This window comes from Macaca thibetana, chromosome 2 (genome assembly GCF_024542745.1).
Source record: "Macaca thibetana thibetana isolate TM-01 chromosome 2, ASM2454274v1, whole genome shotgun sequence".
In the NCBI taxonomy this organism is placed as follows: Eukaryota; Metazoa; Chordata; class Mammalia; order Primates; family Cercopithecidae; genus Macaca; species Macaca thibetana.
The window spans coordinates 96,738,339-96,764,065 of record NC_065579.1 but is presented as its reverse complement, the minus strand read 5'-3'; the positions used below and the strand labels follow the sequence as shown (position 1 = coordinate 96,764,065).

General features: G+C 42.6%; 2 protein-coding genes across 4 annotated transcripts in view; both read left to right on the top strand.

The window, feature by feature from the left end:
* HHATL (hedgehog acyltransferase like) overlaps positions 1–25,727 on the top strand; it is a 464,648-nt gene that overhangs the window by 116,604 nt on the left and 322,317 nt on the right. The window lies entirely within an intron of this gene.
* SEC22C (SEC22 homolog C, vesicle trafficking protein) overlaps positions 6,601–25,727 on the top strand; it is a 29,910-nt gene continuing 10,783 nt past the window's right edge. The window contains exons 1-3 of one of the 2 annotated variants that reach the window (XM_050780431.1): positions 6,601–6,735; positions 20,242–20,450; positions 25,349–25,512. In XM_050780431.1, the coding sequence (XP_050636388.1) occupies positions 20,269–20,450; positions 25,349–25,512 (346 nt within the window). In that variant the 5' untranslated portion in view covers positions 6,601–6,735; positions 20,242–20,268. Of the gene's footprint in view, positions 6,736–6,915; positions 7,063–20,241; positions 20,451–25,348; positions 25,513–25,727 lie in introns of those variants that run through there. The other variant, XM_050780430.1, reaches the window with a different exon arrangement.

Genomic DNA, 25,727 nt, shown 5'->3' with positions numbered 1-25,727 from the left:
GGACTCAGGACTTCCTGGTTACCAAGCCTGCACTGTTAACTCTGCATCAGGCTGCCTCCTCAGGAAAATTCCCCAAAGCTTTCAGAGAAACAGAGTGGGCAGAAAAAGAACCATCAGGAGCAGGATGTAGGTCTTGCTTAGTTCCACTCAGCCCTATTCCTGTTAAGACAAGTGAGGAATGACAATAACATGAAATGGCCCAGACAACAATCCTCCCACCTCTGAAAGTTTCCCTGTGATTATGGGCATGAACCACCATGCCCGGCCCATACTTTTGTTCATAAAGTTTAAGTGACTTGCTTACCAATCTTATGCAAAATTTCATGTAATTTATGTAATACTATATAACATAATGCTACATATGGTATGTATATATACACACAAAGATCTGTCCTGGGTATTAAGTATCTTATCTCTAGGCTTTATGTTTATGACTCTGAAATGGAGGGAACCGGGACATACATGTTTTGAGGAATAAAGTGAACGGGTTTTTTTGTTTTTTTTGTTTGTTTGTTTTTGTTTTGTTTTGAGATAAAGTCTCACTCTGTTGCCCAAGCTGGAGTGCAGTGGTGCAATCTCAGCTCACTGTAACCTCCATCTCCCAGGTTCAAGCAATTCTCCTGCCTCAGCCTCCCGAGTAGTCTGGGACTATGGGCATGCACCACCATGCCCAGCTAATTCTTTTGTATTTTTAGTAGAGATGGGGTTTCGCTCTGTTGGCCAGGCTGGTCTTGAACTGCTGACCTCATGATCCATTCGCCTCGGCCTCCCAAAGTGCTGGGATTACAGGCGTGAGCCATCCTGCCTGGCCCTAGTTTTTGTTGTTGTTGTTATTGTTTGAGACAGAGTTTCACTCTTGTTGCCCAGGCTGGAGTGCAATGGTGCAATCTCAGCTCACTGCAACCTCCACTTCCTGGGTTCAAGCAATTCTCCTGCCTCAGCCTCCCAAGTAGCCGGCATTACAGGCATGCACCACCACGCCCAGCTAATTTTGTGTTTTTAGTAGAGATGGGGGTTTTACCATGTTGGTCAGGCTGGTCTCGAACTCCTGACCTCAGGTGAACCACCAACCTTGGCCTCCCAAAATGCTGAGATTACAGGTGTGAGCCACCAAGCCTGGCCTAAAGCGAAGGTTTTGAGTGCAGTTTATAGAAGGAATTGATTGCTTTTTGTTTTTTTGAGACGGAGTCTTGCTCTGTCGCCCAGGCTTGAGTGCAGTGGCGCGACCTCGGCTCACTGCAAGCTCCGCCTCCCGTGTTCACGCCATTCTCCTGCCTCGGCCTCCCGAGTAGCTGGGACTACAGGCGCTCGCCATCAAGCCCGGCTAATTTTTTTTTTTTTTTTGGTAGAGACAGGGTTTCACTGTGTTAGCCAGGATGGTCTTGATCTCCTGACCTCGTGATCTGCCTGCCTCAGCCTTCCAAAGTGCTGGGATTACAGGCGTGAGCCGCCGCGCCCAGCGTGATTGGTTTTTTTAACATCATCAAAGTTTCTATCAGGTAAAAAAAAAAATGAGATGGTGTTAGGGTGAGGCAGGTGGTATAGGGGACCAACATGTTCCAGCATACAGGGAAAGCCCTCCAGAAGAAAAGTTTTATAAAGGCAGTATAAAGGCAAAGTGGAGGTTAAGCAGGACACAGGTATCCAGATTCTGTACTTTCCTAGGAGCAATGGGAGCCATGGATGGTTTTAGGCAGAAGAGTGATGAAGCCTGAGATGCATTTAGAGTTTTATTGGCTGTAACATGGTGAAAGTTAGGGAAGACACCCAGATGAGAAACAAAAAGAACAGTGACAAGGCTGCTACAAGAAGGCAGGCCAGAGATAGTGAGAGCAATGACAAAAGAAGTGTATGCATTTGAAAGACATTGGAAGTAGACTTGGCAGGCCTTAGAGATTGAGTGGGGAGGGATAGAAAAGGGAAATTAGGGATGCCTTCTGGGGTTCTGGGTTAAGCAACTCAGAAAGTGGTGATGCCCCTTATGGAGGCAGGGAACAGTTGGGGAGATGCTGGACTGGAAATGAAGGTGATAAATTCAGTTGTGGAAATGTATAGTGTGAGGTGATGTCAAACGATGTGGAGGCTTGTGGCTGACTATTTGGGGCTGAAACTCAGGGACAAAGACTAGGCTGGAGATACAGCTTTGAGGAACATCACTTGTAGAAACTGACTGGAACTATGCAGTGGATAAGATTGCCTAAGGAGAATGTGATAGTTTCTCTTATGACAGAGGAAAAGAAGCTGCAACGGAGACTGAGGGGAGAAAGAGACTAGAGATATAGGGAGAGGAAAACCAGGACAGTGGGGGTTATGGCTTTTTATTTATTTATTTATTTTTAAACAGTGACTGAAAAGGACAGACAGGACAGCAGTGACAAATGCTGTTGAAAGGTCAAGGAAGGGCTGGGTGCAGTGGCTCACACCTGTAATCCCAGCACTTTGGGAGGCCAAGGTAGGCAGATCACTTGAGGTCAGAAGTTTGAGACCAGTCTGGCTAACATGATGAAACCCTGTCTCTACTAAAAATACAAAAATTAGCCAGGCATGGTGGCACGTGCCTGTAGCCCCAGTTACTTGCGAGGCTGAGGCTGGAGGATCGCTTGAACCTGGAAAGCAGAGATTGCAGTAAGCCTCAGCACAGAGATTGCACTCCAGCCTGGGTGACAGAGTTAGACTCTGCATCAAAAAAAAAAAAAAAAAAAAAAAAAAAAAAAAAAAAAAAGAACAAGGAAGATAAAGACTAGGTCTTTGAGGAGGGCATTTTCAGTGGTATGGTGAAGCAGATATCAGAAGTGCAGGGGACTGAGAAATGATGAAAGGTGAAGGTGAAGCAATGGAGTGTTCAGATATAGACCACTTTTTCCATGAGGTTTGCTTGTAAAGGGGAGAAGGGAAAGAAGGTGGTAGCTGGAGGGAGAGGAGTTGTCTGGAGCTAAGGGACATCACTTTGATGGTTGCTCTTTCTTCAGTAAAGAAGGTTCCTGGGAGAGCAAGAAGGGGAGGGGGTGTTGAAGAGTGGGAGATCTGGGGAGCATGCAGGATATTTGGAAGTTGATTTTGGGGGAGAGCTGGAGAGAGCTGCCTTGGCAAATAGGACTGCTGAAGGGTGTTGAGGACCTAGTTGAAGTTGACAATGTATGTAGCACTGATCTGTGTGGTTGTGAGATTTTGTCCAGTGGCACTCAGAGCCAAGAAGCAGAGAAGACAGAAGGTTGGATTCTTCCAGGATTGTAGTGCTGCCAGATGGGTGTTACTATCCTTCTAGTTGTGCTAGAAAGATAACTGTGCAAGAGATATAAGTATATTGGGAAGAATGTGATGGAGGTGATAAACCCTGAACTCTCAGCTGATGGGGAAGGAAGTGAAAACTCGAGGGAGCTCATAATAAAACAAAGTAGAGGCACAAATGAACTGGAAGTTTCTGCAGGCTAGAGAAACCATGGAAGGAATTCAGAGACTAACAGGACAGATGAAAGATCAGGTGTCTGCATTTATAACTTCAGAGGTGGAGCTCTTCTGTGGTCCAGGGTGTTACCCTAGGAGTGGAGGGCTGAAGAGGACTGGAAGAGAAAGCCTCTGGAGTTGACTGTGAGTCTGGAGTCAAAGTGGCCAATGATTGGAGATGAGAGCTAGGACTTTAGGTACTACATCTCACCCCTGTTGTCCAATCTACCATGGTGCCTGAGCCACACCAGTTGCACCAGTCAGAGGGTGTAAGGTCCTATTCTAAAGCACTCGCACCACAAGTTTTGAGAGCCCAATTCCCCATATTTGTTTGTTTGTTTTGTTTTGTTTGTTTTCTGAGATGGAGTTTCGCTCTTGTAGGTCAGGCTGGAGTGCAATGGTGCAATCTTGGCTCACTGCAGCTGCCTCCCAGATTCAAGTGATTCTCCTGCCTCAGCCTCCCAAGTAGCTGGGATCACAGACACCCGCCATCACTCCCGGCTAATTTTTGTAATTTTTCAATAGAGATGCAGTTTTGCCATGTTGGACACGCTTGTCCCTGACCTCGTGATCCACCTGCCTTGGCCTCCCAAAGTGCTGGGATTATAGGTGTGAGCCACCACACCTGGCCCCAGTTCCCCATATTTGAAGGGCACTTATGCTACAGGGTTTTCAATTTCCTTTACCAACCCCAAATCTCCTGGTTTTTCTTCTTCTTTGTGCCTGTTTTGACCTACCCTCATTATCAGAGACTCATTGTGGGAGGGGACTACACAAGGGTATAAATCCCAGGAGGTAGTGATCCCTGTAGGCCATCTTAGACTCTATCACAATTCTCTTCAGTTTTCATTTTGTAATTTTTCTCTGGCTATGTAAGCCCTGCTTTGATTTCTGCCCATATGATGATGATTTTCAAAAGTCCAGGCTAGGCGTGGTGGCTCACGCCTGTAATTCCAGCACTTAGGGAGGCTAAGGCAGGCGGATCACTTGAGGCCAGGAGTTCGAGACCAGCCTGGCCAATATGGTGAAACCCCCATCTCTACTAAAACTACAAAAATTAGCTGGGCGTGTTGGCAGATGCCTGTAATCCCAGCTACTTGGGAGGCTGAGGCAGAAGAATCACTTGAGCTTGGGAGGTGGAGGTTGCAGTGAGCCGAGATCGTGCCACTAAACTCCAACTTGGGCCACAGAGTGAGACTCAGCCTCAAAAAAAGTCTGTGTCCAGCCCAGACCTCTACATTGACCTGCAACCTGTATATACAACGGCTATGTTGACATCTGTATTAGTCAAGGTTCTCCAGAGAGGAAGAACCAATGTGACATCTATATATCTACAATATAGATCTAGATCTATAAATATATATGGGAGGGGATTTATTAGGGGAATTGGCTCACATGGTTATGGAGGCTGAGAAGTCCCACAATAGGCCATCTACAAGCTGGAGAACCAGGGAGGCTGGTAGAGTGCTTCAGTTCAAGACTACCCTGTCTTGGACTTGGCCTCAGAACCAGGGAAGTTGAATGGTGTATCTCCCAGTCCAAGGCCCAAGCCGGGAGAACCTGGGGAACCACTGGTACAAGTCTTGGAGTCCAAAGGCTCAATAGTTGCTAAGTGAATAAATGGATGGACTCTACTACCTAATCTCCTGGAGTTAGGAGATTAGGGGAACCTGGAGTTCTGATGCCAAGAGCAGAAGAGGGGTGTCCCAACTCCAGAACAGAGAATTTGCCTTTCCTCTGCCTTTTTGTTCTATCTATTAGATGGTGCCTGCCCATATTGGATGAGGACAGATCTTTCTTACTCAGTGCATTGATTCAAATGCCAATATCTCCTGGGAACACCCTCATAGACATACCCAGAAATAATGTTCCCCCAGGAATCTGAGTATCCTTTAACCTAGTCAGGTTGACATCTAAAATGAATCATTGCAAAATCCTAACCAAGTCTCAAAGGTGCCTCAAATTCAACTTGTCTAAGATGGAGCTCAAGATCCATTTTATCTCCTCTTCCAGTGTTCTCCATATCTGTGAATCCCTCCACCATCCATCCATTTATCCATGGCTGAACAGTGGCCTCATCCTTGAAGCTACTTCATCGCCCCTTCACATCCAACTCATCACCAAGTCCTATTGATTTTGCTCCTGTATTTCTCTGCAGCCTGCTTAGATCTCTTTTTCTTTAGTCTCACACCAGTCCACATTCCAGCTCCATTCTCTCTTGCTCAGATGACTGCACTGGCTCCCAGGCAAGTCCCACCATAGCTTTATTGAGATTTCTCCATTTTGATCTGCACTTTAGCAGCCAAAGTGAGTTTTATAAAATGCAATTTTGATCAGTGTTCCATGGTCCTAAACTTTCCACTATGGCCCATAAGATCCTACATGGTCTGGCCCCTTCCTTCTATTTGCTCTAGTCGATCTCACTCTACTCCTTTACTCTCTAAACTCCGAGTTTCTTTTCTTTTTTGGTAAAATGTACATAACCATTTTTAAGTGTGCAGATCTGTGGCATTTGGTACATTGACATTGTTGTGCGATCATCCCTACTAACCATTTCCAGAACTGTTTCATCTTCTCCAGCTGAAATTCTGTATCTATTAAGCACTAACTTTCCATTACCCCCTGTCTGGGTTTCTTTTCATCCCTCAAAGGAGCTCTGCTGCCTTCCACAGAGTCCTTATATACATGCTGATCTCTCCATCTGAAACACACTTCCTCTCCCCTTTGCCTAGTTAGCCTCCTGTGATTCCCAACACCAGCCTAGAAGCTTCTGTAAATTCTCTCAAAACCCCTGCTCCTCTCTGAAGAACAATTTGTATTTATACAGGTGTTTGATTGTTTGAAGGGTGCTCTCACCCTGCCCTCCTCTCTTAATATAGTTTTTCCTGTCAGGAATTCCTCGCTTTGTCCACAAGCCCTGGCACACAGCAGGTGCTCAATACTTGCTAAATGAATAAATGGACGGACTCTGCTACCTAATCTCCTTCCAGCCCGTCATCCACTTGTGGGTGCCTCCGCCCCCAGCTTGGGGTGTGTCCCCCTGGGTCGGACTTTGGCGCCCTATCCAGGCTGGCAGCAGGTTGTGCTCTTTGGTTTGCCTATCTCGGGCCTCCCGCCCAGCCGCGCGGACCGCAGAACACACGCCCCGGGCGTATCACACTGTCACGCGGAGCCTCCCCGCCTCCAGACGTCGGTCCGGTTGCTACCCCGGCAGGAATCGAGCTTATACCACGAAGGCTCCTTCTTATCTCCGGACGTGAGAATTACAGGCTTGGACCTCAAACTGCCGCGGTGAGAGCCGGGAGGTGGGAAGAAAGTTGCGAGGCGCGCGCCCCGGTCACGCTCCCTCTCAGTTTGGGTCGCAGCCCTTTAACAACCACTACTTTCGCGCCTTCGCCGGGACGGGGGCTGTGGAGGCGCGCCGGGATTGGTCGGTTTGGGTGCGGGTGTCGCTTAGCAGCAGCGAATGGGGGCTCAAGGCTCGCGCACGCGCACCACCGCCTACCTGCGCCTGGGCCGCCGGTGACCTGGGCCGGGGCAGCCCGGTCGGCTAAGGTTGCTGAGGAGGCGGCGGGTAGCTGGCGGGCGCCGACTTCCGAAGGCCGCCGTCGGGGCGAGGTGAGGGCTGACGGGCGGAGGCGGGTGCCGCGGCCCGTTAGCCGAGAGCAGGCGGGTTAGGGTGTGGCGCAGGGCGGGCCCAGAGGTGGAGGCGGCCCAGGGCCAGCCCCGCCCTCAGGCCCGGCCTTGACCATGGGGCTCCCCACGGGGCTTCACTGGGCTTCTTGGAGTCCTCTGTCCCCTTTCTCCCGCCAGCCTCTCCCTGGACCCCGGGGCCACCCAAGACACGCGCCTGCGGGAACCCTGGGCTGACAGATGGGCGCCGAGGGCTTCTCCCAGTTGGAAGAGATGGGGAGTGAGAAAGGGACGACTATTTCTTTAACCATTCACGAATCTCACGTCAGAGCATTGTTTAATCTGAATAGCAAACTTCCCTTAGCATGCCAGTGTTATAAGACTTTAAATATTGGATACACTGAACCAACTTTTCAGAGCACTGGGTGTAGGACGTTCCATTACAGGTTTTGTGTTCATTACAGATTTACACATGTACCTCCAGAGCCAGAAGGATAAAGCGCTTGGGGAAAAATTAGGTTTGTAGAAATCAAAGCCACGAAAGACTTGCCAGTGTGGAAAGTAATTGGTGAAATTTGTGACATGGTCAGAAAAGAATACAGCTCAGAACCAACATAGGGGATAATATTTAATTACATTTTGCAGAGGAGAGTTGATCCCGCTAAAGATAATTTTAGTAAAATGAAAAATGGAAGCAACTGGAAATGGTTTAACGTTGCTAGATAGAATTAAATAAACAAATAGAGTTTCTGGAAAGTACATTTTGGATAATGTTATTAATAGCTCTGATTTAAGTGTTTGCACTTGCAACAGAAGCCATCTTGGAGTCTCAGTGTTTTTTCATTCTTAGAATAACTTAGAAATCAACTATATTCAAAAAGTAACATGGTCAGAGAGAGGACAACCTGACTTCAAGGTAATACAGTGGATAAAGAGCAGTTGTAACAAGTGTAATCTCAGGCTCCTTCGTCTACCAACAGGTCTCTGATTAGCTTATTAGTGCTCTAAGGAGAAGAAATTATTTTAGAGAAAGGGAGTAGCTGTAATCCCCAAGGTTGGATTTATAGAAGAAGGATGTGGTGGAAAGATCGTCAGCTTTAGAACATTTGAAGTAAGGAAGTGTGGGTTGAATCTGGCTCTACCTCTTGAGCCTTAGAGCTGCAGTTTTCCCACCTAGCCAGTGTAGATTATGTCTACCTTATAGTTACAAGCATTTAATAACATTATCAGTGTAAAAGGTCCTATCAAGTTTAGTTCCCTATCCTTCTCAGTTCCTAACAAATGACAAAACTGACCTCTACCCTCCTGTTCACTCCATCCCCAAGCAACTTGGAGCCTTAATAGAATCTACAAATTTGGTAACCAGTTCTCAAGTCCTGTGGCTGAAGGTGAATTCAGTAAGGGTGACACAACTCAGTTTTGTCTTCTGTATTGTGTATTTGAGTCTTCTGTATTCTGTATATACTTTATGGTGAACACTTTGTGTTTGAATATTTGTGTGCCAAATGAACCCTGTTTTGTCTAAATTCCTGTTTTGCAAGGTGCAGTCATCTCTCTCTTTCTCTCTTTCTTTCTGTTTCTCTCTCTCAGCCTCTCCCTCTCTCAGTGCATGTGGTAGGGGCTTGAGGAGGGGTTAAGGGTAAAAGGTGGAAGAAAAAACAGAAACAAGGGTAGCCTGCAGCATAGGCACAAAGTCTTTGTTGATAGACCAGAGATAATCTATGGCATGAGCAGTTTACAAACAGATGCTCGGAAGAGGATTTAGGAAATAAGGGAGGCAAATTAAAATATACTTTTATAAAACTAGTAACACGGATGCTGTGTATGTGATTACTACTTCACTCTACTTTTAGACAAATGTCATCTGTATAAACCTTTCTCTTTTTCTCTCCAAGTACAGATTTATTGTGGAAAAGTGTTCAAACTGTAGATCAGAATTATGGCAAGGGATCTGTAAACCTGCATTTCTTGTTTCAGTGAGCAAAAATAAGGTAGCCCTTAGGTCATTCATTCATTTACTTAGCAGTGTTTACTGAGTGCTTCCTAATATGTCCCAGGCAAGGTGGTAGGTTATGACATCCACTGCCTTGTGGAAGGATCTGCTAAGATCTGGAAGACATTCCAGTGTCTCTTTGTGTGAACATTCTGAAGCTTCCTTTGTCCTTGTGGAGTTGATTTTCTTTTCTTTTCTTTTCTTTTTTTTTTTTTTTTTTTTTTTTTTTTTTTTGAGACAGGGTCTCACTTTGTTGCCTAGGCTGGAGTGCAGTGATGTAGTCACAGCTCACACAGCCTTGACCTCTTGAGCTCAAGACTCTCACCTCAGACTCCCGAGTAGCTGGGACCACAGGTGTGTGCCACCATGCCTGGCTTTTTTTTTTTTTTTTTTTTTTTTTTAATTTTTTGTAGAGATGGGGTATCATTGTGTTGCCCAGGCTGGTCTCAAATTCTTGGGCTCAAGCAGTCCTCCCACCTTGGCCTCCCAAAGTGCTGGGATAACAGGTATGAGCCACCATGCTCAGCCTGCTTTCCTAGTTTTGTTTTTTTTTTTTTTTTTTTTTTGAGACGGAGTCTCGCTGTGTCACCCAGGCTGGAGTGCAGTGGCTCTACCTCCGCTCGCTGCAACTTCTGCCTCCCGGGTTCACACCATTCTCCTGCCTCAGCCTCCCGAGTTGCTGGGACTACAGGCGCCTGCTACCATGCCCGGCTAATTTTTTTGTACTTTTAGTAGAGATGGGGTTTCACCGTGTTAGCCAGGATGGTCTTGATATCCTGAACTCGTGATCTGCCCGCCTCGGCCTCCCAAAGTGCTGGGATTACAGGCGTGAGCCACTGTGCCCAGCCCTACTTTTTTGTTTTTTTTTTTTTTGAGATGGCGTTTCCTTCTTGTTGCCCAGGCTGGCACGATCTCGGCTCACTGCAACCTCTGCCTCCTGGGTTCAAGCTGTTCTCCTGCCTCAGCCTCCAGAATAGCTGGGATTACAGGCATGCACCACCATACGTGGCTAATTTTGTATTCTTAGCAGAGACGGGGTTTCTCCATGTTGGTCAGGCTGGTCTCGAACTCCCAACCTCAGCTGATCCGCCTGCCTCTGCCTCCCAAAGTGTTGGGATTACAGGTGTGAGCCACCACACCCAGCCACTTTCCTGTTTTAAGTCGAATACTAGTTATCTTTGAGCAGCTTTATTTCAAAGAGTCCTGAGATTATAGTACCTTCCAGTTTGGAAATGTCATGTAGTTAAGGAGCTATTCACTATGAAGTGTGCCCTTCAATGTTCATGCATAAAACATGAAAATTATAGTTAATTAGCAGATAAGATTATTGTTCCATTGGTGGAGATATTTAAAAATGATATTTAAACAAAAAAGTATGAGCATAATTTAAGTACCCAGTATATGAAGATCTTAAGTTAATACTTTTTTCCCAGCTTTTATTTTAAGGTAATTATAGTTGCAGGAATTTGCAAAGGTAGTACAGAGAAGTCTCATGTATGCTTCACCTAGTTTTCCCCATTGATTACATTTTATATAATTCTAGTACAATACCAACTCCAGGAAATTGATGTTGGTATAAAGTGTGTGTGTGTGTGTGTGTGTGTGTGTAGTACTGTCACTTTATCGTGTGTAGATTCCTGTAATCATCATGGCAATCAAGATACAGAATTATTCCATCCCCACAAAGATCTGCCTTTGGCTATTCGTTCATAGTCACACTTGTTCCCCGCTTCTCTACCATCCCTAACCTCTGACAACTGTTTATCAGCCCTTCATTTCTCTAAGTTTGTCATTTCAAGAATGTTACATGAAAGGATGCATATAGTATATAACCTTTTGATACTGGCTTTTTACAGCCAAGCATAATGCACTTGAGATCCATTCACGTTGTTCTGTGTACTAGTACAGTAGTTTATTCCTCTTCTTTGCTGAGTAGTATTCCATGGAACGAATATACTGTGGTTTGTTTAACCATTCACTATTTGTAGGACATGTTAGTTGTTTCCAGGTTTGGTTATACATAAAGCTGCAATGAGCAATTATACAGAGGTTTTTGTGTAGACATGAGTTTTTATTTCTCTGGGGTAAATACCAGGAGTGTGATTGGTAGATTCTACAGTAATTCCATGTTTAGTTTTAAAATAAACTGCCAAACTGTTTTTTTTTTTTTTTTTTTTTTTTTTTTTTTGAGACAAAGTCTCATTCTTTCGCCCAGGCTGGAGTGCAATGGTGCAGTCTCGGCTCACTGCAACCTCTGCCTCCCAGGTTCAAGCAATTCTCCTGCCTCAGCCTCCCAAGTAGCTGGGATTACAGTTGCCCACCACCACGCCTAGCTAATTTTTGTGTTTTTGGTGGAGACGGGGTGTCACCATGTTGGCCAGGCTGGTCTCGAACCCTTGACCTCAGGTGATCCACCCACCTCAGCCTGCCAAAGTGCTGGGATTACAGGCGTGAGCCACTGTGCCTGGCCCAAACTTTTCTAGAGTATACCATTTTACAGTCCAGTAATGCATGAGAGATCCAGTTTCTCTCCATGCTTGCCAGTATTTGATACTGTCACTATTTATCATTTTAGCTGTTCTGATGGGTAGGTAGTATTATCTCATTGGGCTCTCAAGTTGCATTTTCATAATAGCTCAGTATCTTTTCATGCTCTAATTTGCCATCCATATATCCTCTTTGGTGAAATGTCTGTATGTGTGTTTTTCCCATTTTAAAATTGGATTGTTTGTATTTTTTCACTGTTGAATTTCAAGAGTTCTTTATAGAGTCTAGGTTTGAGTTGCTTATCAGATATGTGGTTTACAGATGTTTTCTCCCAATTTCTAGCTTGTCTTTTCATCCTCTTCAGATGGGCTTTCGTAGAGAAAAAGTGTACAATTTTGTTGCAGTCCAGTTTTCTGAATTATCTTCATGGATTATGCTTTTGGTGTCATCTCTAAGAGCTCCTCACCAAGCCATAGGTCCTGAAGATTTCCTCCTATGTTTTCTCCAGTTTTATAGTTTTATTTTTCATATTTAAATCTATGATAAATCTTGAGTTAATTTTTATGTAAGATGTGAGGTTTAGGTTAAGATTCTTTCTTTTTACTCCCGGCACTATTTGTAGAAAAGACTACCCCTCCTCCCTTAAATTACGTTTGCACTTTGTAAAAAAATCAGTTAGATATACTTATGTAAGTATATTTTTGGATTCTGTATTCTGTTTCATTGATCTATGTCTATTTTTCTGACAATACCACACAATCTTGATTACTATAGCTGTATAATAAGTCTTGAAGTAGGATAGCATGGTTTTCCTATTTTATTCTTTTTTCAGAATTGCTTTAGCTATTTTAGTTTCTTTGCCTTTCCATATGCATTTTAGAATAATCTTATCTATAGCCACAAACTCTCTTGCTTATTTTTTTTTTTCAGTAGTCACATTAAACTTGTATATCAGTTTGGGGGGAGAATTGACATCTTTGCTATGTTGACTCTTCCAATCCGTAAAACATGATATATCTCCCCATTTATTTAGCACTTCGATTTCAGGAATGTTTTGTAGTTTTCAGCATACAAGTTCTGTATATGTTTTGTTAGATTTACATCTAAGCATTTTATTTTAAAAATTATAGCTTTATTGAGATTATTTTTTAGAGTGATTATAAATGATATTTTAAGTTTTGGTTTCCATATGTTCATTGTTAGTATATAGAAATATAATTTTTTTGAGATGAAGTATCACTCCGTCCGAAGGACCAACTTTTTGTTTCATTGGTTTTTCTCTATTTTTAAAATTTTCCATTTCATTGATTTCTACCCTATGATTTCCTTCCATGTTTGTGATTTAAGCTTATTTTGCTCTTCTTCTAGTTTGTTGACCTGTGAGCTTAAATTATTGTTTTGAGACTTTTCTTCTTTTTGAACGTAAGCATTTAGTGCTATGGATTTCCCTCTCAGTACTGCTTTAGCTGTGTGCCACAAATTTTGATATATTTTCATTTTCATCCAGTTCAATGTATTTTTAAAATTTCCTTGATATTTCGTTTTTAACCTATGGATTATTTAAAAGTGTCTGCTTAATTTTCAAGTGTTTGGAGGTTTTCATTACCTTTCTGTTATTAATTTACAATTTGATTACATTGTGGTCATATAACACACATTGTATGAATTCTTTTAAATTTATTGAGGTTTGTCTTATAGCCCAGGATATGGTCTGTCTTGGTAGATATTCTGTGGTTTCTTGTCTTAAACTCCTGTCCTCAGCAATCCTCCCACCTCGGCCTCCCAGAGGGTTGGCATTACAGGTATGAGCCACTGTGTCCAGCCTATTCTGTGGGGTCTTGAAAGGAATTCTTCTGTTGTTGGATGGAATATTATAAATGATGATTATATCCTTTAGTTGATAGTATTTTTTAGTTCTTTTTTAAAATCTTTGCTGATTTCTGTTTACTTGTCTTATCAATTTTTGAGGTGGAGGTGGTTGAACTCTCCAGCTACAACTATGGATTTGTCTATTCCTCCTTTCACTTTATTAGTTTTTGCTTCACTTATTTACATCTTTGAAGTTTGGTGCAAACACATTTAGGATTATTATGCCTTCTTGGTGGACTTATTCTTTAATCATTATGTAATATCCTTCTCTGTTCCTGGACATTTTCTTTGCTCTGAAGTCTATCTGATGATAATATAACTCTTGCTTCTTTTGATTAATGTTTATATGCTATATTTTTTCCATCCATTTACTTTCAACCTATCTATATTGTTATATTGGAAGTGAATTTCATGTAGATAGTATATAATTGGTTCATGTCTTTTATCTACTGTCAGTCTCTGTCTTCAATTGTCATATTTAGACCATTTACATTTAATGTAATTATTGATATATATTAGGGAGTAAGTCTGCCCTTTTTTGTTTTGTGTTTGTTCTGTTTGTTGTTGTTGTTGTTGTTATTTCTCCATTTTCTTTTCCTTGACTTCTTGTGAGTAATTTGAACATTTTAAAATAATTACATTTTAGGCCAGGCCTAGTGGCTTATGCCTGTAATCCCAGTACTTTGGGAAGCTGAGATGGGCAGATTGCTTGAGAACAGGAATTCAAGACCAGCCGTGGCAACATAGTAAGATCCTGTCTCTACAAAATACATCTTTAAAAAAATTAGCTGGGTATAGTGGTACATGTCTGTAGTTCCAGCTGCTTGGGAGGCTGAGGCAAAAGGATCACTTGAGCCTTGAGGCTGAGGCAGAAGGATGACTTGAGGTCGAGGCTGCAGTGAGCCATGATTGTGCCACTGTGTTCCAGACTGGGTGACAGAGTAAGACCCTGTCTCAAAAAATAGTAATTTCATTTTATAATCTGTAGTGTTTTTTAGTATATCTCTTTGTATAGCTTTTTAGTGGGGTGTGTATGTGTTTGTGTGTGTGTGTGTGTGTGTGTATATGTGTATGACTTGTCGTGGTCTCCTGATGTCAGTGTTTTACTATTTCAAATGAAATGTAGAAACTTTACCTCCTTTTATGTCTTTGAACCCTCCCATTTATAATTGTCTTAAATATTTCCTTTACATATGTTGAGAACCACATGAGACATTGTAATTATTGCTTCATTTACCAAACATCATTTAGAAAACACATGAGAGATTAATCTGTCATATTTTTAAAAGTTTTTACCCTTTCTATTGTTCTTTCTTTCTTCCTGATGTTCCAGGATTTCTTCTTTTATCATTTCCTTTCTGTTTAGAGAACTTCTTGACAAATTCCTTTAATATTCCTTCATCTAAGTATGCTTTAATTTTTCTTTTATTCCTTTTTTTTTTTTTTTTTTTGAGGCAAGGTCTTGCTATGTTGCCTAGGCTGAACTTGAACTCCTGGGGCTCAAGCAGTGTAGTTGGGACTACAGGCACATGCCGCTGCACCTGGCTGCTTGAAGGATATTTTTGCTGAATATGGGATTCTGGGTTGGCAGTTCTTTTCTTTTAGTACTCGGAAAAAATGTGCTACTTCCTTTTGGCCTCCATGGTTTCTGTGAGAAATTTGCTGTCATTTGAATTGTTTTCCCCTTATAGGTAAGGTATTATTTTTCTCTTGCTGCTTTCAAGATTTTTTCTTTATCTTTAGTTTTCATAAGTTGGGCTTCTGTCTGTGTGCTGGCATGGGTTTCTTGGGTTTATCCTTTCTGGGATTTGTTCAGTTTCTTGAATCTCTGGGCTTATATCTTTTGCACAGTTTTGGCAAATATTCAGAAATTATTTCTTTGAATACTTTTTCATCCCTGTCTTCTTTCTTTTGTCCTCCAGGACTCAAGTAACAGGAATATTTGGTCATTTTTTATAGTCTCACAGGCCTCCAAGTGTCTGTGAAATATTTTTCAATCTAGTTCCCCTCATATTGTTCAGATTGAGTAATTTCTATATTCTGTCTTCATGTTTACTCATTCATTCTTCTCTCCCCCTCCATATTTCTATTGAGCCCATCCATTGCGTTTTTTACTTTAATTAATTAATTTATTTATTTTCATACAGATGGGGTCTCATTATGTTGTCCAGGCTGGTCTCAAACTCCTGGTCTCAAGTGATCCTCTTGCCTTGGCCTCTCAAAGCATTAGGATTATAGATGTAAGCCACTGCACCTGGCCTCAGTTTTGTTTTGTTTTGTTTTGTTTGATGGAGTCTCACTCTGTAGCCCAGGCTGGAGTACAGTGGCGTGATCTTGGCTTACTGCCATCTCAGCCTCCGGATTCAAGCAATTCTCCTGCCTCAGCCTCCCAAGTGTCTGAGACTACAGGTGTGTGCCACCATGCCCGGCTAATTTTTGTATTTTTAGTAGAGATGAAGTTTTACTATGTTGACCAGGCTGTCTCGAACTCCTGACCTCAAGTGATCCATCTGTCTTGGCCTACCAAAGTGCCAGGATTACAGGCGTGAGCCACCATGCCTGGCTGCCTCAGTTTATTTTTAATTCTAGAATCTCCATTTAGTTTTTTATATCTTCTGTTTCTTTACTGAGAGTTTTTATTTTTCATTTTTTAAAAGTGGCTGGGTATGGTGGCTCACCCCTATAATCTCAGCACTTTGAGAGGCTAAGGTGGGAGGATCACATGAGCCTGGGAGTTCAAGACCAGCCTGAGCAACATAGCGAGACCCTGTGTCCAAAAAAAAAAAAAAAAAAAAAAAAAAGTAGTGACGTGTGCCTATATTCCCAGCTATTTGGCATGCTAAGGTGGAAGGATTGCTTGAGTCCTGGAGATTGAGGCTGCAGTGAGCCATGATTGCACTGCTGCATTCTAGCCTGGGAAGCAGTTTATAATTGCCCATTGAAGCATTTTTATGGTGGCTGTTTTAAACTCTTTGTAGATAATTCTAGTATCTCTGTCATCTTGATGTTGGCATCAGTTAATGTCTCTTCTCATTGAAGGTGAGATTTCTCTGGTTCTTAGTATAGCCAGTGATTTTCTATTGAAACTTACATTTTGGATATTATGAGATCTGAATCTTACTAAAATCTTCTGTTTTAGCTGGTCTTTCTTGATACCACTCCAGCAGGGATAGCGAGGGACTGTCTTATTACTGCCCAATGGACGTAGAAGTCCAGGTTCCCTACATGGCCTCTGTTGACACCCTGGGGGAAAGGGACTGCTCATCATTGCTGGGGAGAGATAGGAATTCTGTCTGCCCAGTGACGTGGTGGGAGAGAATGGCTCATTACTGCCCTCTAACCCGCTACTTGGCCTTCTCTGATGCTACCCCGGCAGGATGGAAGGTGGAGAATGGGGCATCTTGTTACTGCAGGGCAGTGGTGAAAGTCTAGGCTGTTCACTTGGCCTTCGTTGGCAGGTGTGTGGTGGCTACAGTTTTTTGTTTTTTTTTTTTTTTGGTGATGTTTGGCTGGAGTAGAGCAGTTTTTTTATCTAAAAGTTTTTTGTTTTGTTATGCTTTACCTTTTCTAGTTTTTTTGACTGGAGAGAACAAAGTTTTTTTGACTTTTTTTTTTTTCGGTCTGTACCCATTGACCCATTGGCATTTCTTGCTAGCTTCTCTAACACCCAGTCTGTGATATGTGAGACAAACAAACAAATAAGAAAAAACAAACTCAGCAGACTCACAGATGTGTCATTCCTCAAATTCCAAGGTCCCTAGCCAGTCTTCCTTCTTCACCTTTCGGAATTTTTATTTTTATTTTTGAAACAGGGTCTCACTCTGTCACCTAGGTTGGAGTACAATGGCACAATCTTGGCTTACTGCAGCAACCTCTCCCTCCTGGGTTCAAGTGATTCTTGTGCCTCAGCCTCCTGAGTAGCTGGGATTACAGGTGTGTGCCACCACACCTGGCTAATTTTTGTATTTTTAGTAGAGACAGGATTTTGCCTTGCTGGCCAGGCTGGTCAGAATTTTTGAATGTTTATTTTATATGTAATGTCCAGGGTATATCATGGGAGAAGCAGGGAAAAGTAAATCTACTTCATCTTTCCAGAAATAGAAGTTCATTCTGTTTTGAGTAGTGGTCATATCTCTTATTTGAGTACAGGCTGTCTCATAATAGCTCATAACCTGAATTCACAAATATCAAATCTCTGTAAAGATAAGCCCCTTCCTTTTTGTATTATTATTATTTTTCCGTCTTTTGGAATACAAAGTATATTTTTACAAAGGAAAACAATGTCAAGGATGTTGTCTTCATTCTTAGACTCTTCTGTGGCAGCCTATAAAATCTTTTAACCCTTTAGGCAGCTGCCATCCTGTACATTCACATACACTGGCAAATACGCACAAACAAGTTAGTATCACAGTGTCACCTTCATTAAACCATCACAAATATTTTTAAAAGACTTTTAAAAAATAGATGGAGGTTTCACTAGTTTGCGGTACTAGTAACTTGATAGAACTGAAAAACAGGAGGTGTATTTATTTATCTTGAATACTAATGTTTGAGGAAAAGCAAGTTTGATCACCAAAGGATAGGATGGAGAAGTAGAGAACCTGGAGGGGACATTTGGGTCCTTTAGAGAGTGGTAAAACTAGTTCTCCTGATTACCATCACTTGGAAATGTCACGCTTTTCTTTTTTATTAGCTTAAGACAATACCTGGCATAAGGTAGATGCTCCATAAAGACAGAACTACAGAGGATGTTTTGGAATTGACATTTGGAGTCAGTGCACACTGCTTTCCTTTAGAGGAGTGTACAGTTTACTCGGCTCCCAAAAAAGTACCTTTCTTATTTTGCTTTGGGGTGTTTCTATCCTGTCTCTAACTGTTTTGGTATCTCATTGACTGTCTCTTTTTGGCCTCAATGTCTTCATATCTTGGCTTATGGTTCTCGTTGGAGTTACTGTTAAGAGCCTAAGCCCTGGTCTCAAATTGATCTTGTAGCCTTTCCCTATGTCTGTCAGGGCTTTGTGCCCTATAACTCTTTTTAAAAAATGTTTTAAAATTAAATATTTCAAATACTTACAAAAATATAGAAGATAGAACAATTAACCTCTCTACATTTGTTCCCTGATTCCCTTTGTGGTGCTTGTGGTCTCATCATTGGCCAGGCAGGCGTCTGCTGTAGAACCCATAGTGTCTTCTGGCAGTTGACCTGGCCCTGCCATTGGTGCTGGGAACTTAGTAGCTTTTCTGTGTGTGTGTACTTTTCCAGGGGCTTTCCACATTTTTACTCCCCAATGGAAGGTGTGGAGAAATGGGTCAAATGGACTGTGTAGTATCTGTTGGCTGGTAGCCTAATTTTTCTTTTTGCCTCCTTTGTGTTTTTATATCACTGCAGTTTCTACATGTATATTGTGGTGATAATTATTCATTCATTCATCCATTCCAGACATGGTCTTTATTCTTAGAACTTATATTTAGGTAGTGGAAATGCAAAATCAGTAAAATAGAGAACAAAGAGGTAGGTTTCCTAAGAATTTAAAAGAGGGAGAAAGTACTTCCAGCTGGACAAGTCTGAGAAGGTGGATTTGAGACAGTCTTTGATTTGGATTTGGATGTGGGGAGATCAGAGGAGTGACACTGCAGACACAAGTGAAGAATGCATAGAGGTACAGAGATCAAGAGTAGTGTGCATCCTGGGAGTCTGAGATGAAGAACTGAGATGCCAAATAAGGTTGCATCCCTAGAGTTCTTTGGAAAAGAGGTGCATTGGTATCCTGTTATCATCCTATCAAGTAAAGGGCCTGGTAGTAGAGGATCCTGTCAAGTAGAGGATTTGTGAAATAGGATGTGTGGACACATCCTGTTGGAAAGACTCATCTGAGCTGTAATGGCCACCTCACTAATCCCTAATTGCAGGGTTGCCACTCACAGATATACAAGTTATGCCCTGAACAAGCACCCTGCAGAGTTATAGATAGGGCTAATACAGCCAGACTCTGCCAGCAGAATTGGTGCAGGCCTGTTTCCACCAAGAGAGACATCCTTTTCCAATTTGCCCAAGGCACCATGAGGGTTCAGATCTGTTTCTTTCTGTTTCTTAATGGTATTCACATATCATGGCCAAATATTTATAATCTTACTGTAATATAATTTGCTAAATGATTGCCTTTAGCCATCTGTAGGGACTCAGTCATCACTTTGAAGACTGGCTCTATGTCAAACATTTGCAGAAATTCAGAAGGACATGATCTGGAGGTTTCATTTTTGCCTTCTGCTCTCCTTGTCACCAGCATTAGGTTAGATGCTCAGAATCTCTCCACCTTCTTCTATCTCCTCGCAAGTGAGGATATGGCAACTAAACTGCTTAGTGCCTATCTCCGTGGGTGACCTGAAGTGCACAGGTCACTGGACCTCAATCCTTGCCGCTTCAGTATCTGGTGCTTCTTGTCTCTTTAGGACTGTCTTGCTGTGTCTGTGTCCCGCTACCTGCCATTACTATTGTTGCTCCTGAGCCCTCTGGTCCTGCTTCCGTTCTGTATTCCTTTCCCCATCATCCCAGTTGGCTTAATTCTGGAAAGGGAGAGACTCATTAGAGAAAAATAAAAAGAGAATTACAAGTGCAGAAAAGGCAGGGAGGATGATAAAGGGAGGAAAATTGGGAGTGATGTAGCAGTAGAGGCCAGGGAAATAACAATAAAAGCAACATTTGCAATTATAGTGGGAATGAGGGTGAAAATCCCTAAAGTGGGCATTTCACGGGTGGGGGTATTTCTGGCACTGTCATTTGAGCCTCAGTAACAAGGTGACCTTGCTTTCTTCAGGTGTCCTCATGACTTCTCTTGTGGACCATGTCCATGATCTTTTTTGCCTGCGTGGTACGGGTAAGGGATGGACTGCCCCTCTCAGCCTCTACTGATTTTTACCACACCCAGGATTTTTTGGAATGGAGGAGACGGCTCAAGAGTTTAGCCTTGCGACTGGCCCAATATCCAGGTCGAGGTTCTGCAGAAGGCCATGACTTTAGTATACAGTAAGTGAGCATATTAACTTTTTCAGAATATTAGCAAAATTTGGATTATTTTTAACTACATGTAGTGGTAATCTTATGCTGATAACATTGTGTATTAAAAGTAGATCTAGCATCAGTGGTCTGAGGTCATGTGTGTCCACAACAGAATCATGAAAGAAATGGGTTTTCTTAGAGCCTCGGGGATGGTTGCTCCAGCTTTTTTTTTTTTTCTTTTGAGATAGAGTTTCGCTGTGTCACCCAGGCTGGAGTGCAATGGCACCATCTTGGCTCACTGCAACCTCCGCCTCCTGGGTTCAAGCAATTCTCGTGCCTCGACCTCCTGAGTAGCTGGGATTATAGGTGCATGCCACAATGCCCAGCTAATTTTTATATTTTTAGTAGAGATGGGGTTTCACCATGTTGCCCAGGCTGATCTCGAATTCCTGATCTCAGGTGATCCACCCGCCTCAGCCTCTCAGAGTACTGGGTTTACAAGTGTGAGCCACCACGCCCAGCCATGGCTGCTCCAGCTCTTAACTTCTGTTAGTGGAGTGCCCATGAGCATTGGGAGATCTGGGTTCATGTCTTTAGTTTTGTAGTTTTTTTCCACTCAGATGCAGGGAAAGAGAAAAGGTAAGGGGGGAGGAGATACTGGATTATAATGTTGGGGAGGGAAAATAATGAGAGTTAGAAAGCCAAGAAAATAAGAAAAAAATTTCATTTATACTTTATACTTTTGCTTTTTAATTTTTTCACTTTTTATGTTTTAATTTTTCACTTTTTAATTTTTATTTATTTTTTTGAGACAGTTTCGCTTTTGTGGCCCAGGCTGGAGTGCAGTGGTGCACTCTCTGCTCAATGCAACCTCTGCCTCCTGGGTTCAAGTGATTCTTCTGCTTCAGCCTCCTGAGTAGCTGGGATTATAGGCGCTTACCCCCAGGCCCGGCTAATTTTTGAATTTTTTAGTAGAGACGAGGTTTCACCATGTTGGCCAGGCTGCTCTTGAACTCCTGACCTCAGGTAATCTGCCCACCTTGGCCTCCCAAAGTGCTGGGATTACAGGCATGAGCCACTGCACCCGGTCATTTAAAATTTTTTATTACATGACAGGAGCAGGGGAGTGAAAAATAAGTGAGAGAAGGTCTCTCTTCTCAAGGAACTTAAAGTCTAACGAGGTAACAAGAGAAATATATAACTAACTACAATACAGTAGGGAAAATGCTCCATTGGAAGTAGGAATCAAGTGATTACAATAATCCTGGTTACAATAACTGATATTATTGAGTGTTTTCTATATGCCAGGCACTATTCTGTGTTTTATGTGGCTAATGATGTAGGTAATAGTGTTACACCTGTTTTGCAGAGGAGGAAACTGAGGTAAAAAAAACTTAACTAAGGTTACACTGTTAGTAACTGGTCAGCCCAGGATTTGAATGCAGGCAGTTAGGCACCAAAGTCTGCTTCTTATGGGTTATAAAATTTCCTGTTCTAGAACTCAGAGCAAGAAGCAAGTCATTCTATGGAGGCATCAGGGGCAAGGCAGATTTTAGAATATGAAAATGGCTTGTTAGAGTTTATGTCTATTTTCTTTTGTATCTAGACCTTTACTTAGCAAGTCCCTTTTGCTCTCCTTATATTTTTATTTTTTATTTTATTTTTAGAGACACGGTCTCAGCTGGGTGCAGTGGCTCACGCCTGTACTTCCAACACTTTGGGAGGCTAAGGTGGGAGGATCGCTTGAGTCCAGGAGTTCAAGACCAGCCTGGGCAACAGGATGAGACCCCATCTCTACAAAAAAATTAAAAATAACCCAGGTGTGGTAGGGTGCACCTGTAGTTCCAGCTTACTTGGGAGGCTGAGGTGGGAGGATTGCTCAAGCCCAGGAGGTCAAGGCTGCAGTGAGCCATGTCCACACCTTAGCCGTCCAAGTAGCTGGAACTCTGTCCCCCAAACTGGGGGGACAGAGACCTTGTCTCTAGATAGACAGGTAGATTAGATAGATAGATTGATTGATAGATAGCCTCCCAAGTAGCTGAGTCTACACACCACTACCCCCAGCTAATTTAATTTTATTTTTTAGAGACAGGGTCTTGCCATGTTGCCCAGGCTTGTTTTGAACTCCTAGGCTCAAGTGATCCTCCTGCCTTGGCCTTCCAAAGCCCTGGGATTATAGGTATGAGCCACCTTGCCTGGCCCCCTTTTGTTCTCCTTGAATAGTGAATTTTTAGTTGACCTGCTAAGCTGAGGTCCTTCTAGGGGAATTCAGTCTCAGAATTATAAAAACAAAAGGAAAAGTCCAGCCCTGACACCAGGCTAGGTGGTAATGTCAGGCTAGAAGGGCCATGTCCTGAAGGGGGTGACAAATAATAGGCACATGCAGCTGTCACCTGGTGATGTGGGCTCTGGATGTTCAGGAGCAAACACTGAGTTGCACCTGCCCACATGTGCAGCCCCTTTCTCTGGGGGCCTGAACATGCTGTCCTTGGTGGTCTCTCCTTTACTATGCTGTGATTAGCTGATTTGTACTGTACTTCAAATAGGAAAGCTTTTCTCTGTTGAAAGCTATTTTTCACAGAAAAAAGAAGTCTAAGACTTCAGATTTAAATCCTGGATACTTCAGTAGTATTTTGGAAAAAGGAATAAAAAATGTTCTACTCATTTGTAATTTTGAATTAAATATTTACCATTATTTTTGCAGAGGAAACAGACTTTCTTTTCTTACAGGTGAGCAGTACCATAGCTTTTAATAGTTAAGGAGTGTGTTAGTTCCCTACGACTGCCATAACAAATTACTACAAATTGGCTTCAAACAGCAGAATTCATTCTCTCACAGGTGTCACAGGACTATGTTCCCTCTACAAACTTTAAGGAAGAATCCTTCCCTAACCTCTGCTACTTTCTGGCAGTCATTGGCAATCCTTGGTTTTCCTTGGCTTGTAGATGCCTTACTGCAGTCTCTGTCTCCATGGTCGCATGGTCTTCTTCCCTATGTCTCTGTGTCCAAATTTCCTTTTGTATAAGGATACTAATCATTAGATGAGGGCCCACCCTAATCCAGTATGACTTCATTTTATCTTGGTTACATCTTCAAAGACTCTATTTCTTTGAGTTAAGACATCAGTAAATCTTTTCAGGGGGACACACTCAACCCACAACAGGGTTCCTCTTTCAAATAGAAACACATCCATCCTAGAGTGGCTAGACCCTGTTGAAGGATTTCTTCCATAAGGAGGAGAGTTGTCCTTTTTTTTAGATTGGAAAAGTTTTTATGTAGGGAGTTACAGTTTCAAAAAGATGGTAGGACAACATAACCTTAAAACCCTCCTACTGAAAACACCCAGAAATGAGGGTAAATACATATCAACCATTACTTTAAATATGTAGTTAATCTTGAAAGAAAGAAATCCTAAGATGCTAGAAATGAAAGGGGGGCAGAATATTAAGGTAGTAAGTGTGTGAGCGGACACTGAGGCTCCTGGCATTCAGTCACCGTAAAATTGGGACTTGGTTTGGGCTTACATAGGATGGAGTGTCAGAACAAGACCCTTGTGGCTGGGTGCCGTGGCTCACACCTGTAATCCCAGCACTTTGGGAGGTTGAGGCAGGCAGATTGCTTGAGCCCGGTGGTTCGAGACCAGCCTGGGAAACATGGAGAGACCCCATCTCTACAAAAACACAAAAAATTAGCCAGGTGTGATGGCGTACAACTGTAGTCCCAGCTACTTGGGAGGCTGAGGCGGGAGGATGGCTTAAGCCTGGGAGGTTGAGTTTGCAGTGAGCTGAGATTGTGCCATTGCACTCTAGCATGGATGACAGAGTGAGACCCTGTGTCAAAAAAACAAAACAAAAACTCTTGCATAAAGGGTTTGCATAAACTTGCATAAAAGTTCTTGTCAGGCCACAACCTAATGAAATGGTGATAGGTGAGGGAAATAGTTTTCCCATTGATACAGGGTAACTCACCTCTACTTGGCTTTGTGTGGGAAGGAAAAATAAATTTCACCTAAGAAATTGAAATGTTGTTGTTGTGCCTTGTAAAAGATTGAAGTTGGAGTGTATACTCCTCAAAGTCTAGGAACTCCTAAGCCAAGGTTGAAACATTGGTATTGGTCCCAGAGTGATGACACTGCTGTGGTAGGCAGCCAGAGCAAATGCAGAACCACACTGGAAGAAGTGTGTCACAACTCGGGCCTCAGGGGATTCTTACAAAAAATGTCCCATAGGGATGAGCTCTCAGCAAAACACAAGAGGAGACATTCCACAGTGATTGGGAGTCAGTAGACACACAGATAGGTGATCTAGAGCCCCCGTACCCTGAACTTGAAATGATAGCATGACAGCTCAAAAGGGAGTAGAAAAAGAAGAAAAACTCTGTATTTATTTTATGAGACCAGAATAACCTAAATACCATAATCAGATGAAGACAGTATAAGAAAGGAAAATTATAGGCCAGTCTTATTTGCATAGACACAAAAGTCCCAATTAAAATGTTAGCAAACTAAATCCAGCAGTTGATGAATATGTAGGAACTTAGATCCAACAAGGGTTTATTTTAGGATGCCAGGATGATTTAACATTAGGAAATCTGCTGATGTAGATTAAAGAAGAAAAACGTTTTCTTAGTATATGTGGAGAAGTCTGAGGCTAATTCCCCCTAATAGAATATGCATCCCTCATGCATGAATAAATAAGTCATCACAGGCTGTCATTGACTAAGACTGCTAGACATTTTAAAGGAAGTAGGAGAAAGACAGTGTCAGGAATAGGTCAAACTGAAGAGACAATATACCTGCAACAAATAGCTACAGGACTGTTTAAAGCCAAGCAAGTGCAGAATTGAGGTAAGGTTGTGTCTGGGTGTGGGATGGGAATACATGGGGCTGTTTCCTGGTAATACAGATGTTGCCGTTTTGTTTCAGTTTTTCTTCTTTCGGGGATGTGGCCTGCATGGCTATCTGTTCCTGCCAGTGTCCAGCAACCATGGCCTTCTGCTTCCTGGAGACCCTGTGGTGGGAATTCACGGCTTCCTATGACACTACCTGCATTGGCCTAGCCTCCAGGCCATACGCTTTTCTTGAGTTTGGTTTGTAACCCTCTTTCATATTTATTGTTCTCTTCCATGGTGTTATATGTGTAGAATTTACAGTTTAGGTTTGGCTTTGACCATCAAGGAAAACCACTGGAGATGCAAAAACATGTCACTGAAGAACAGACTTGTACCATGAGATTTCATAGCAATTGAAGTGGCCCGGAAAGTGTCAAGGTTTCATACTCTGGCTTTTCATCTCCACAGAGCCT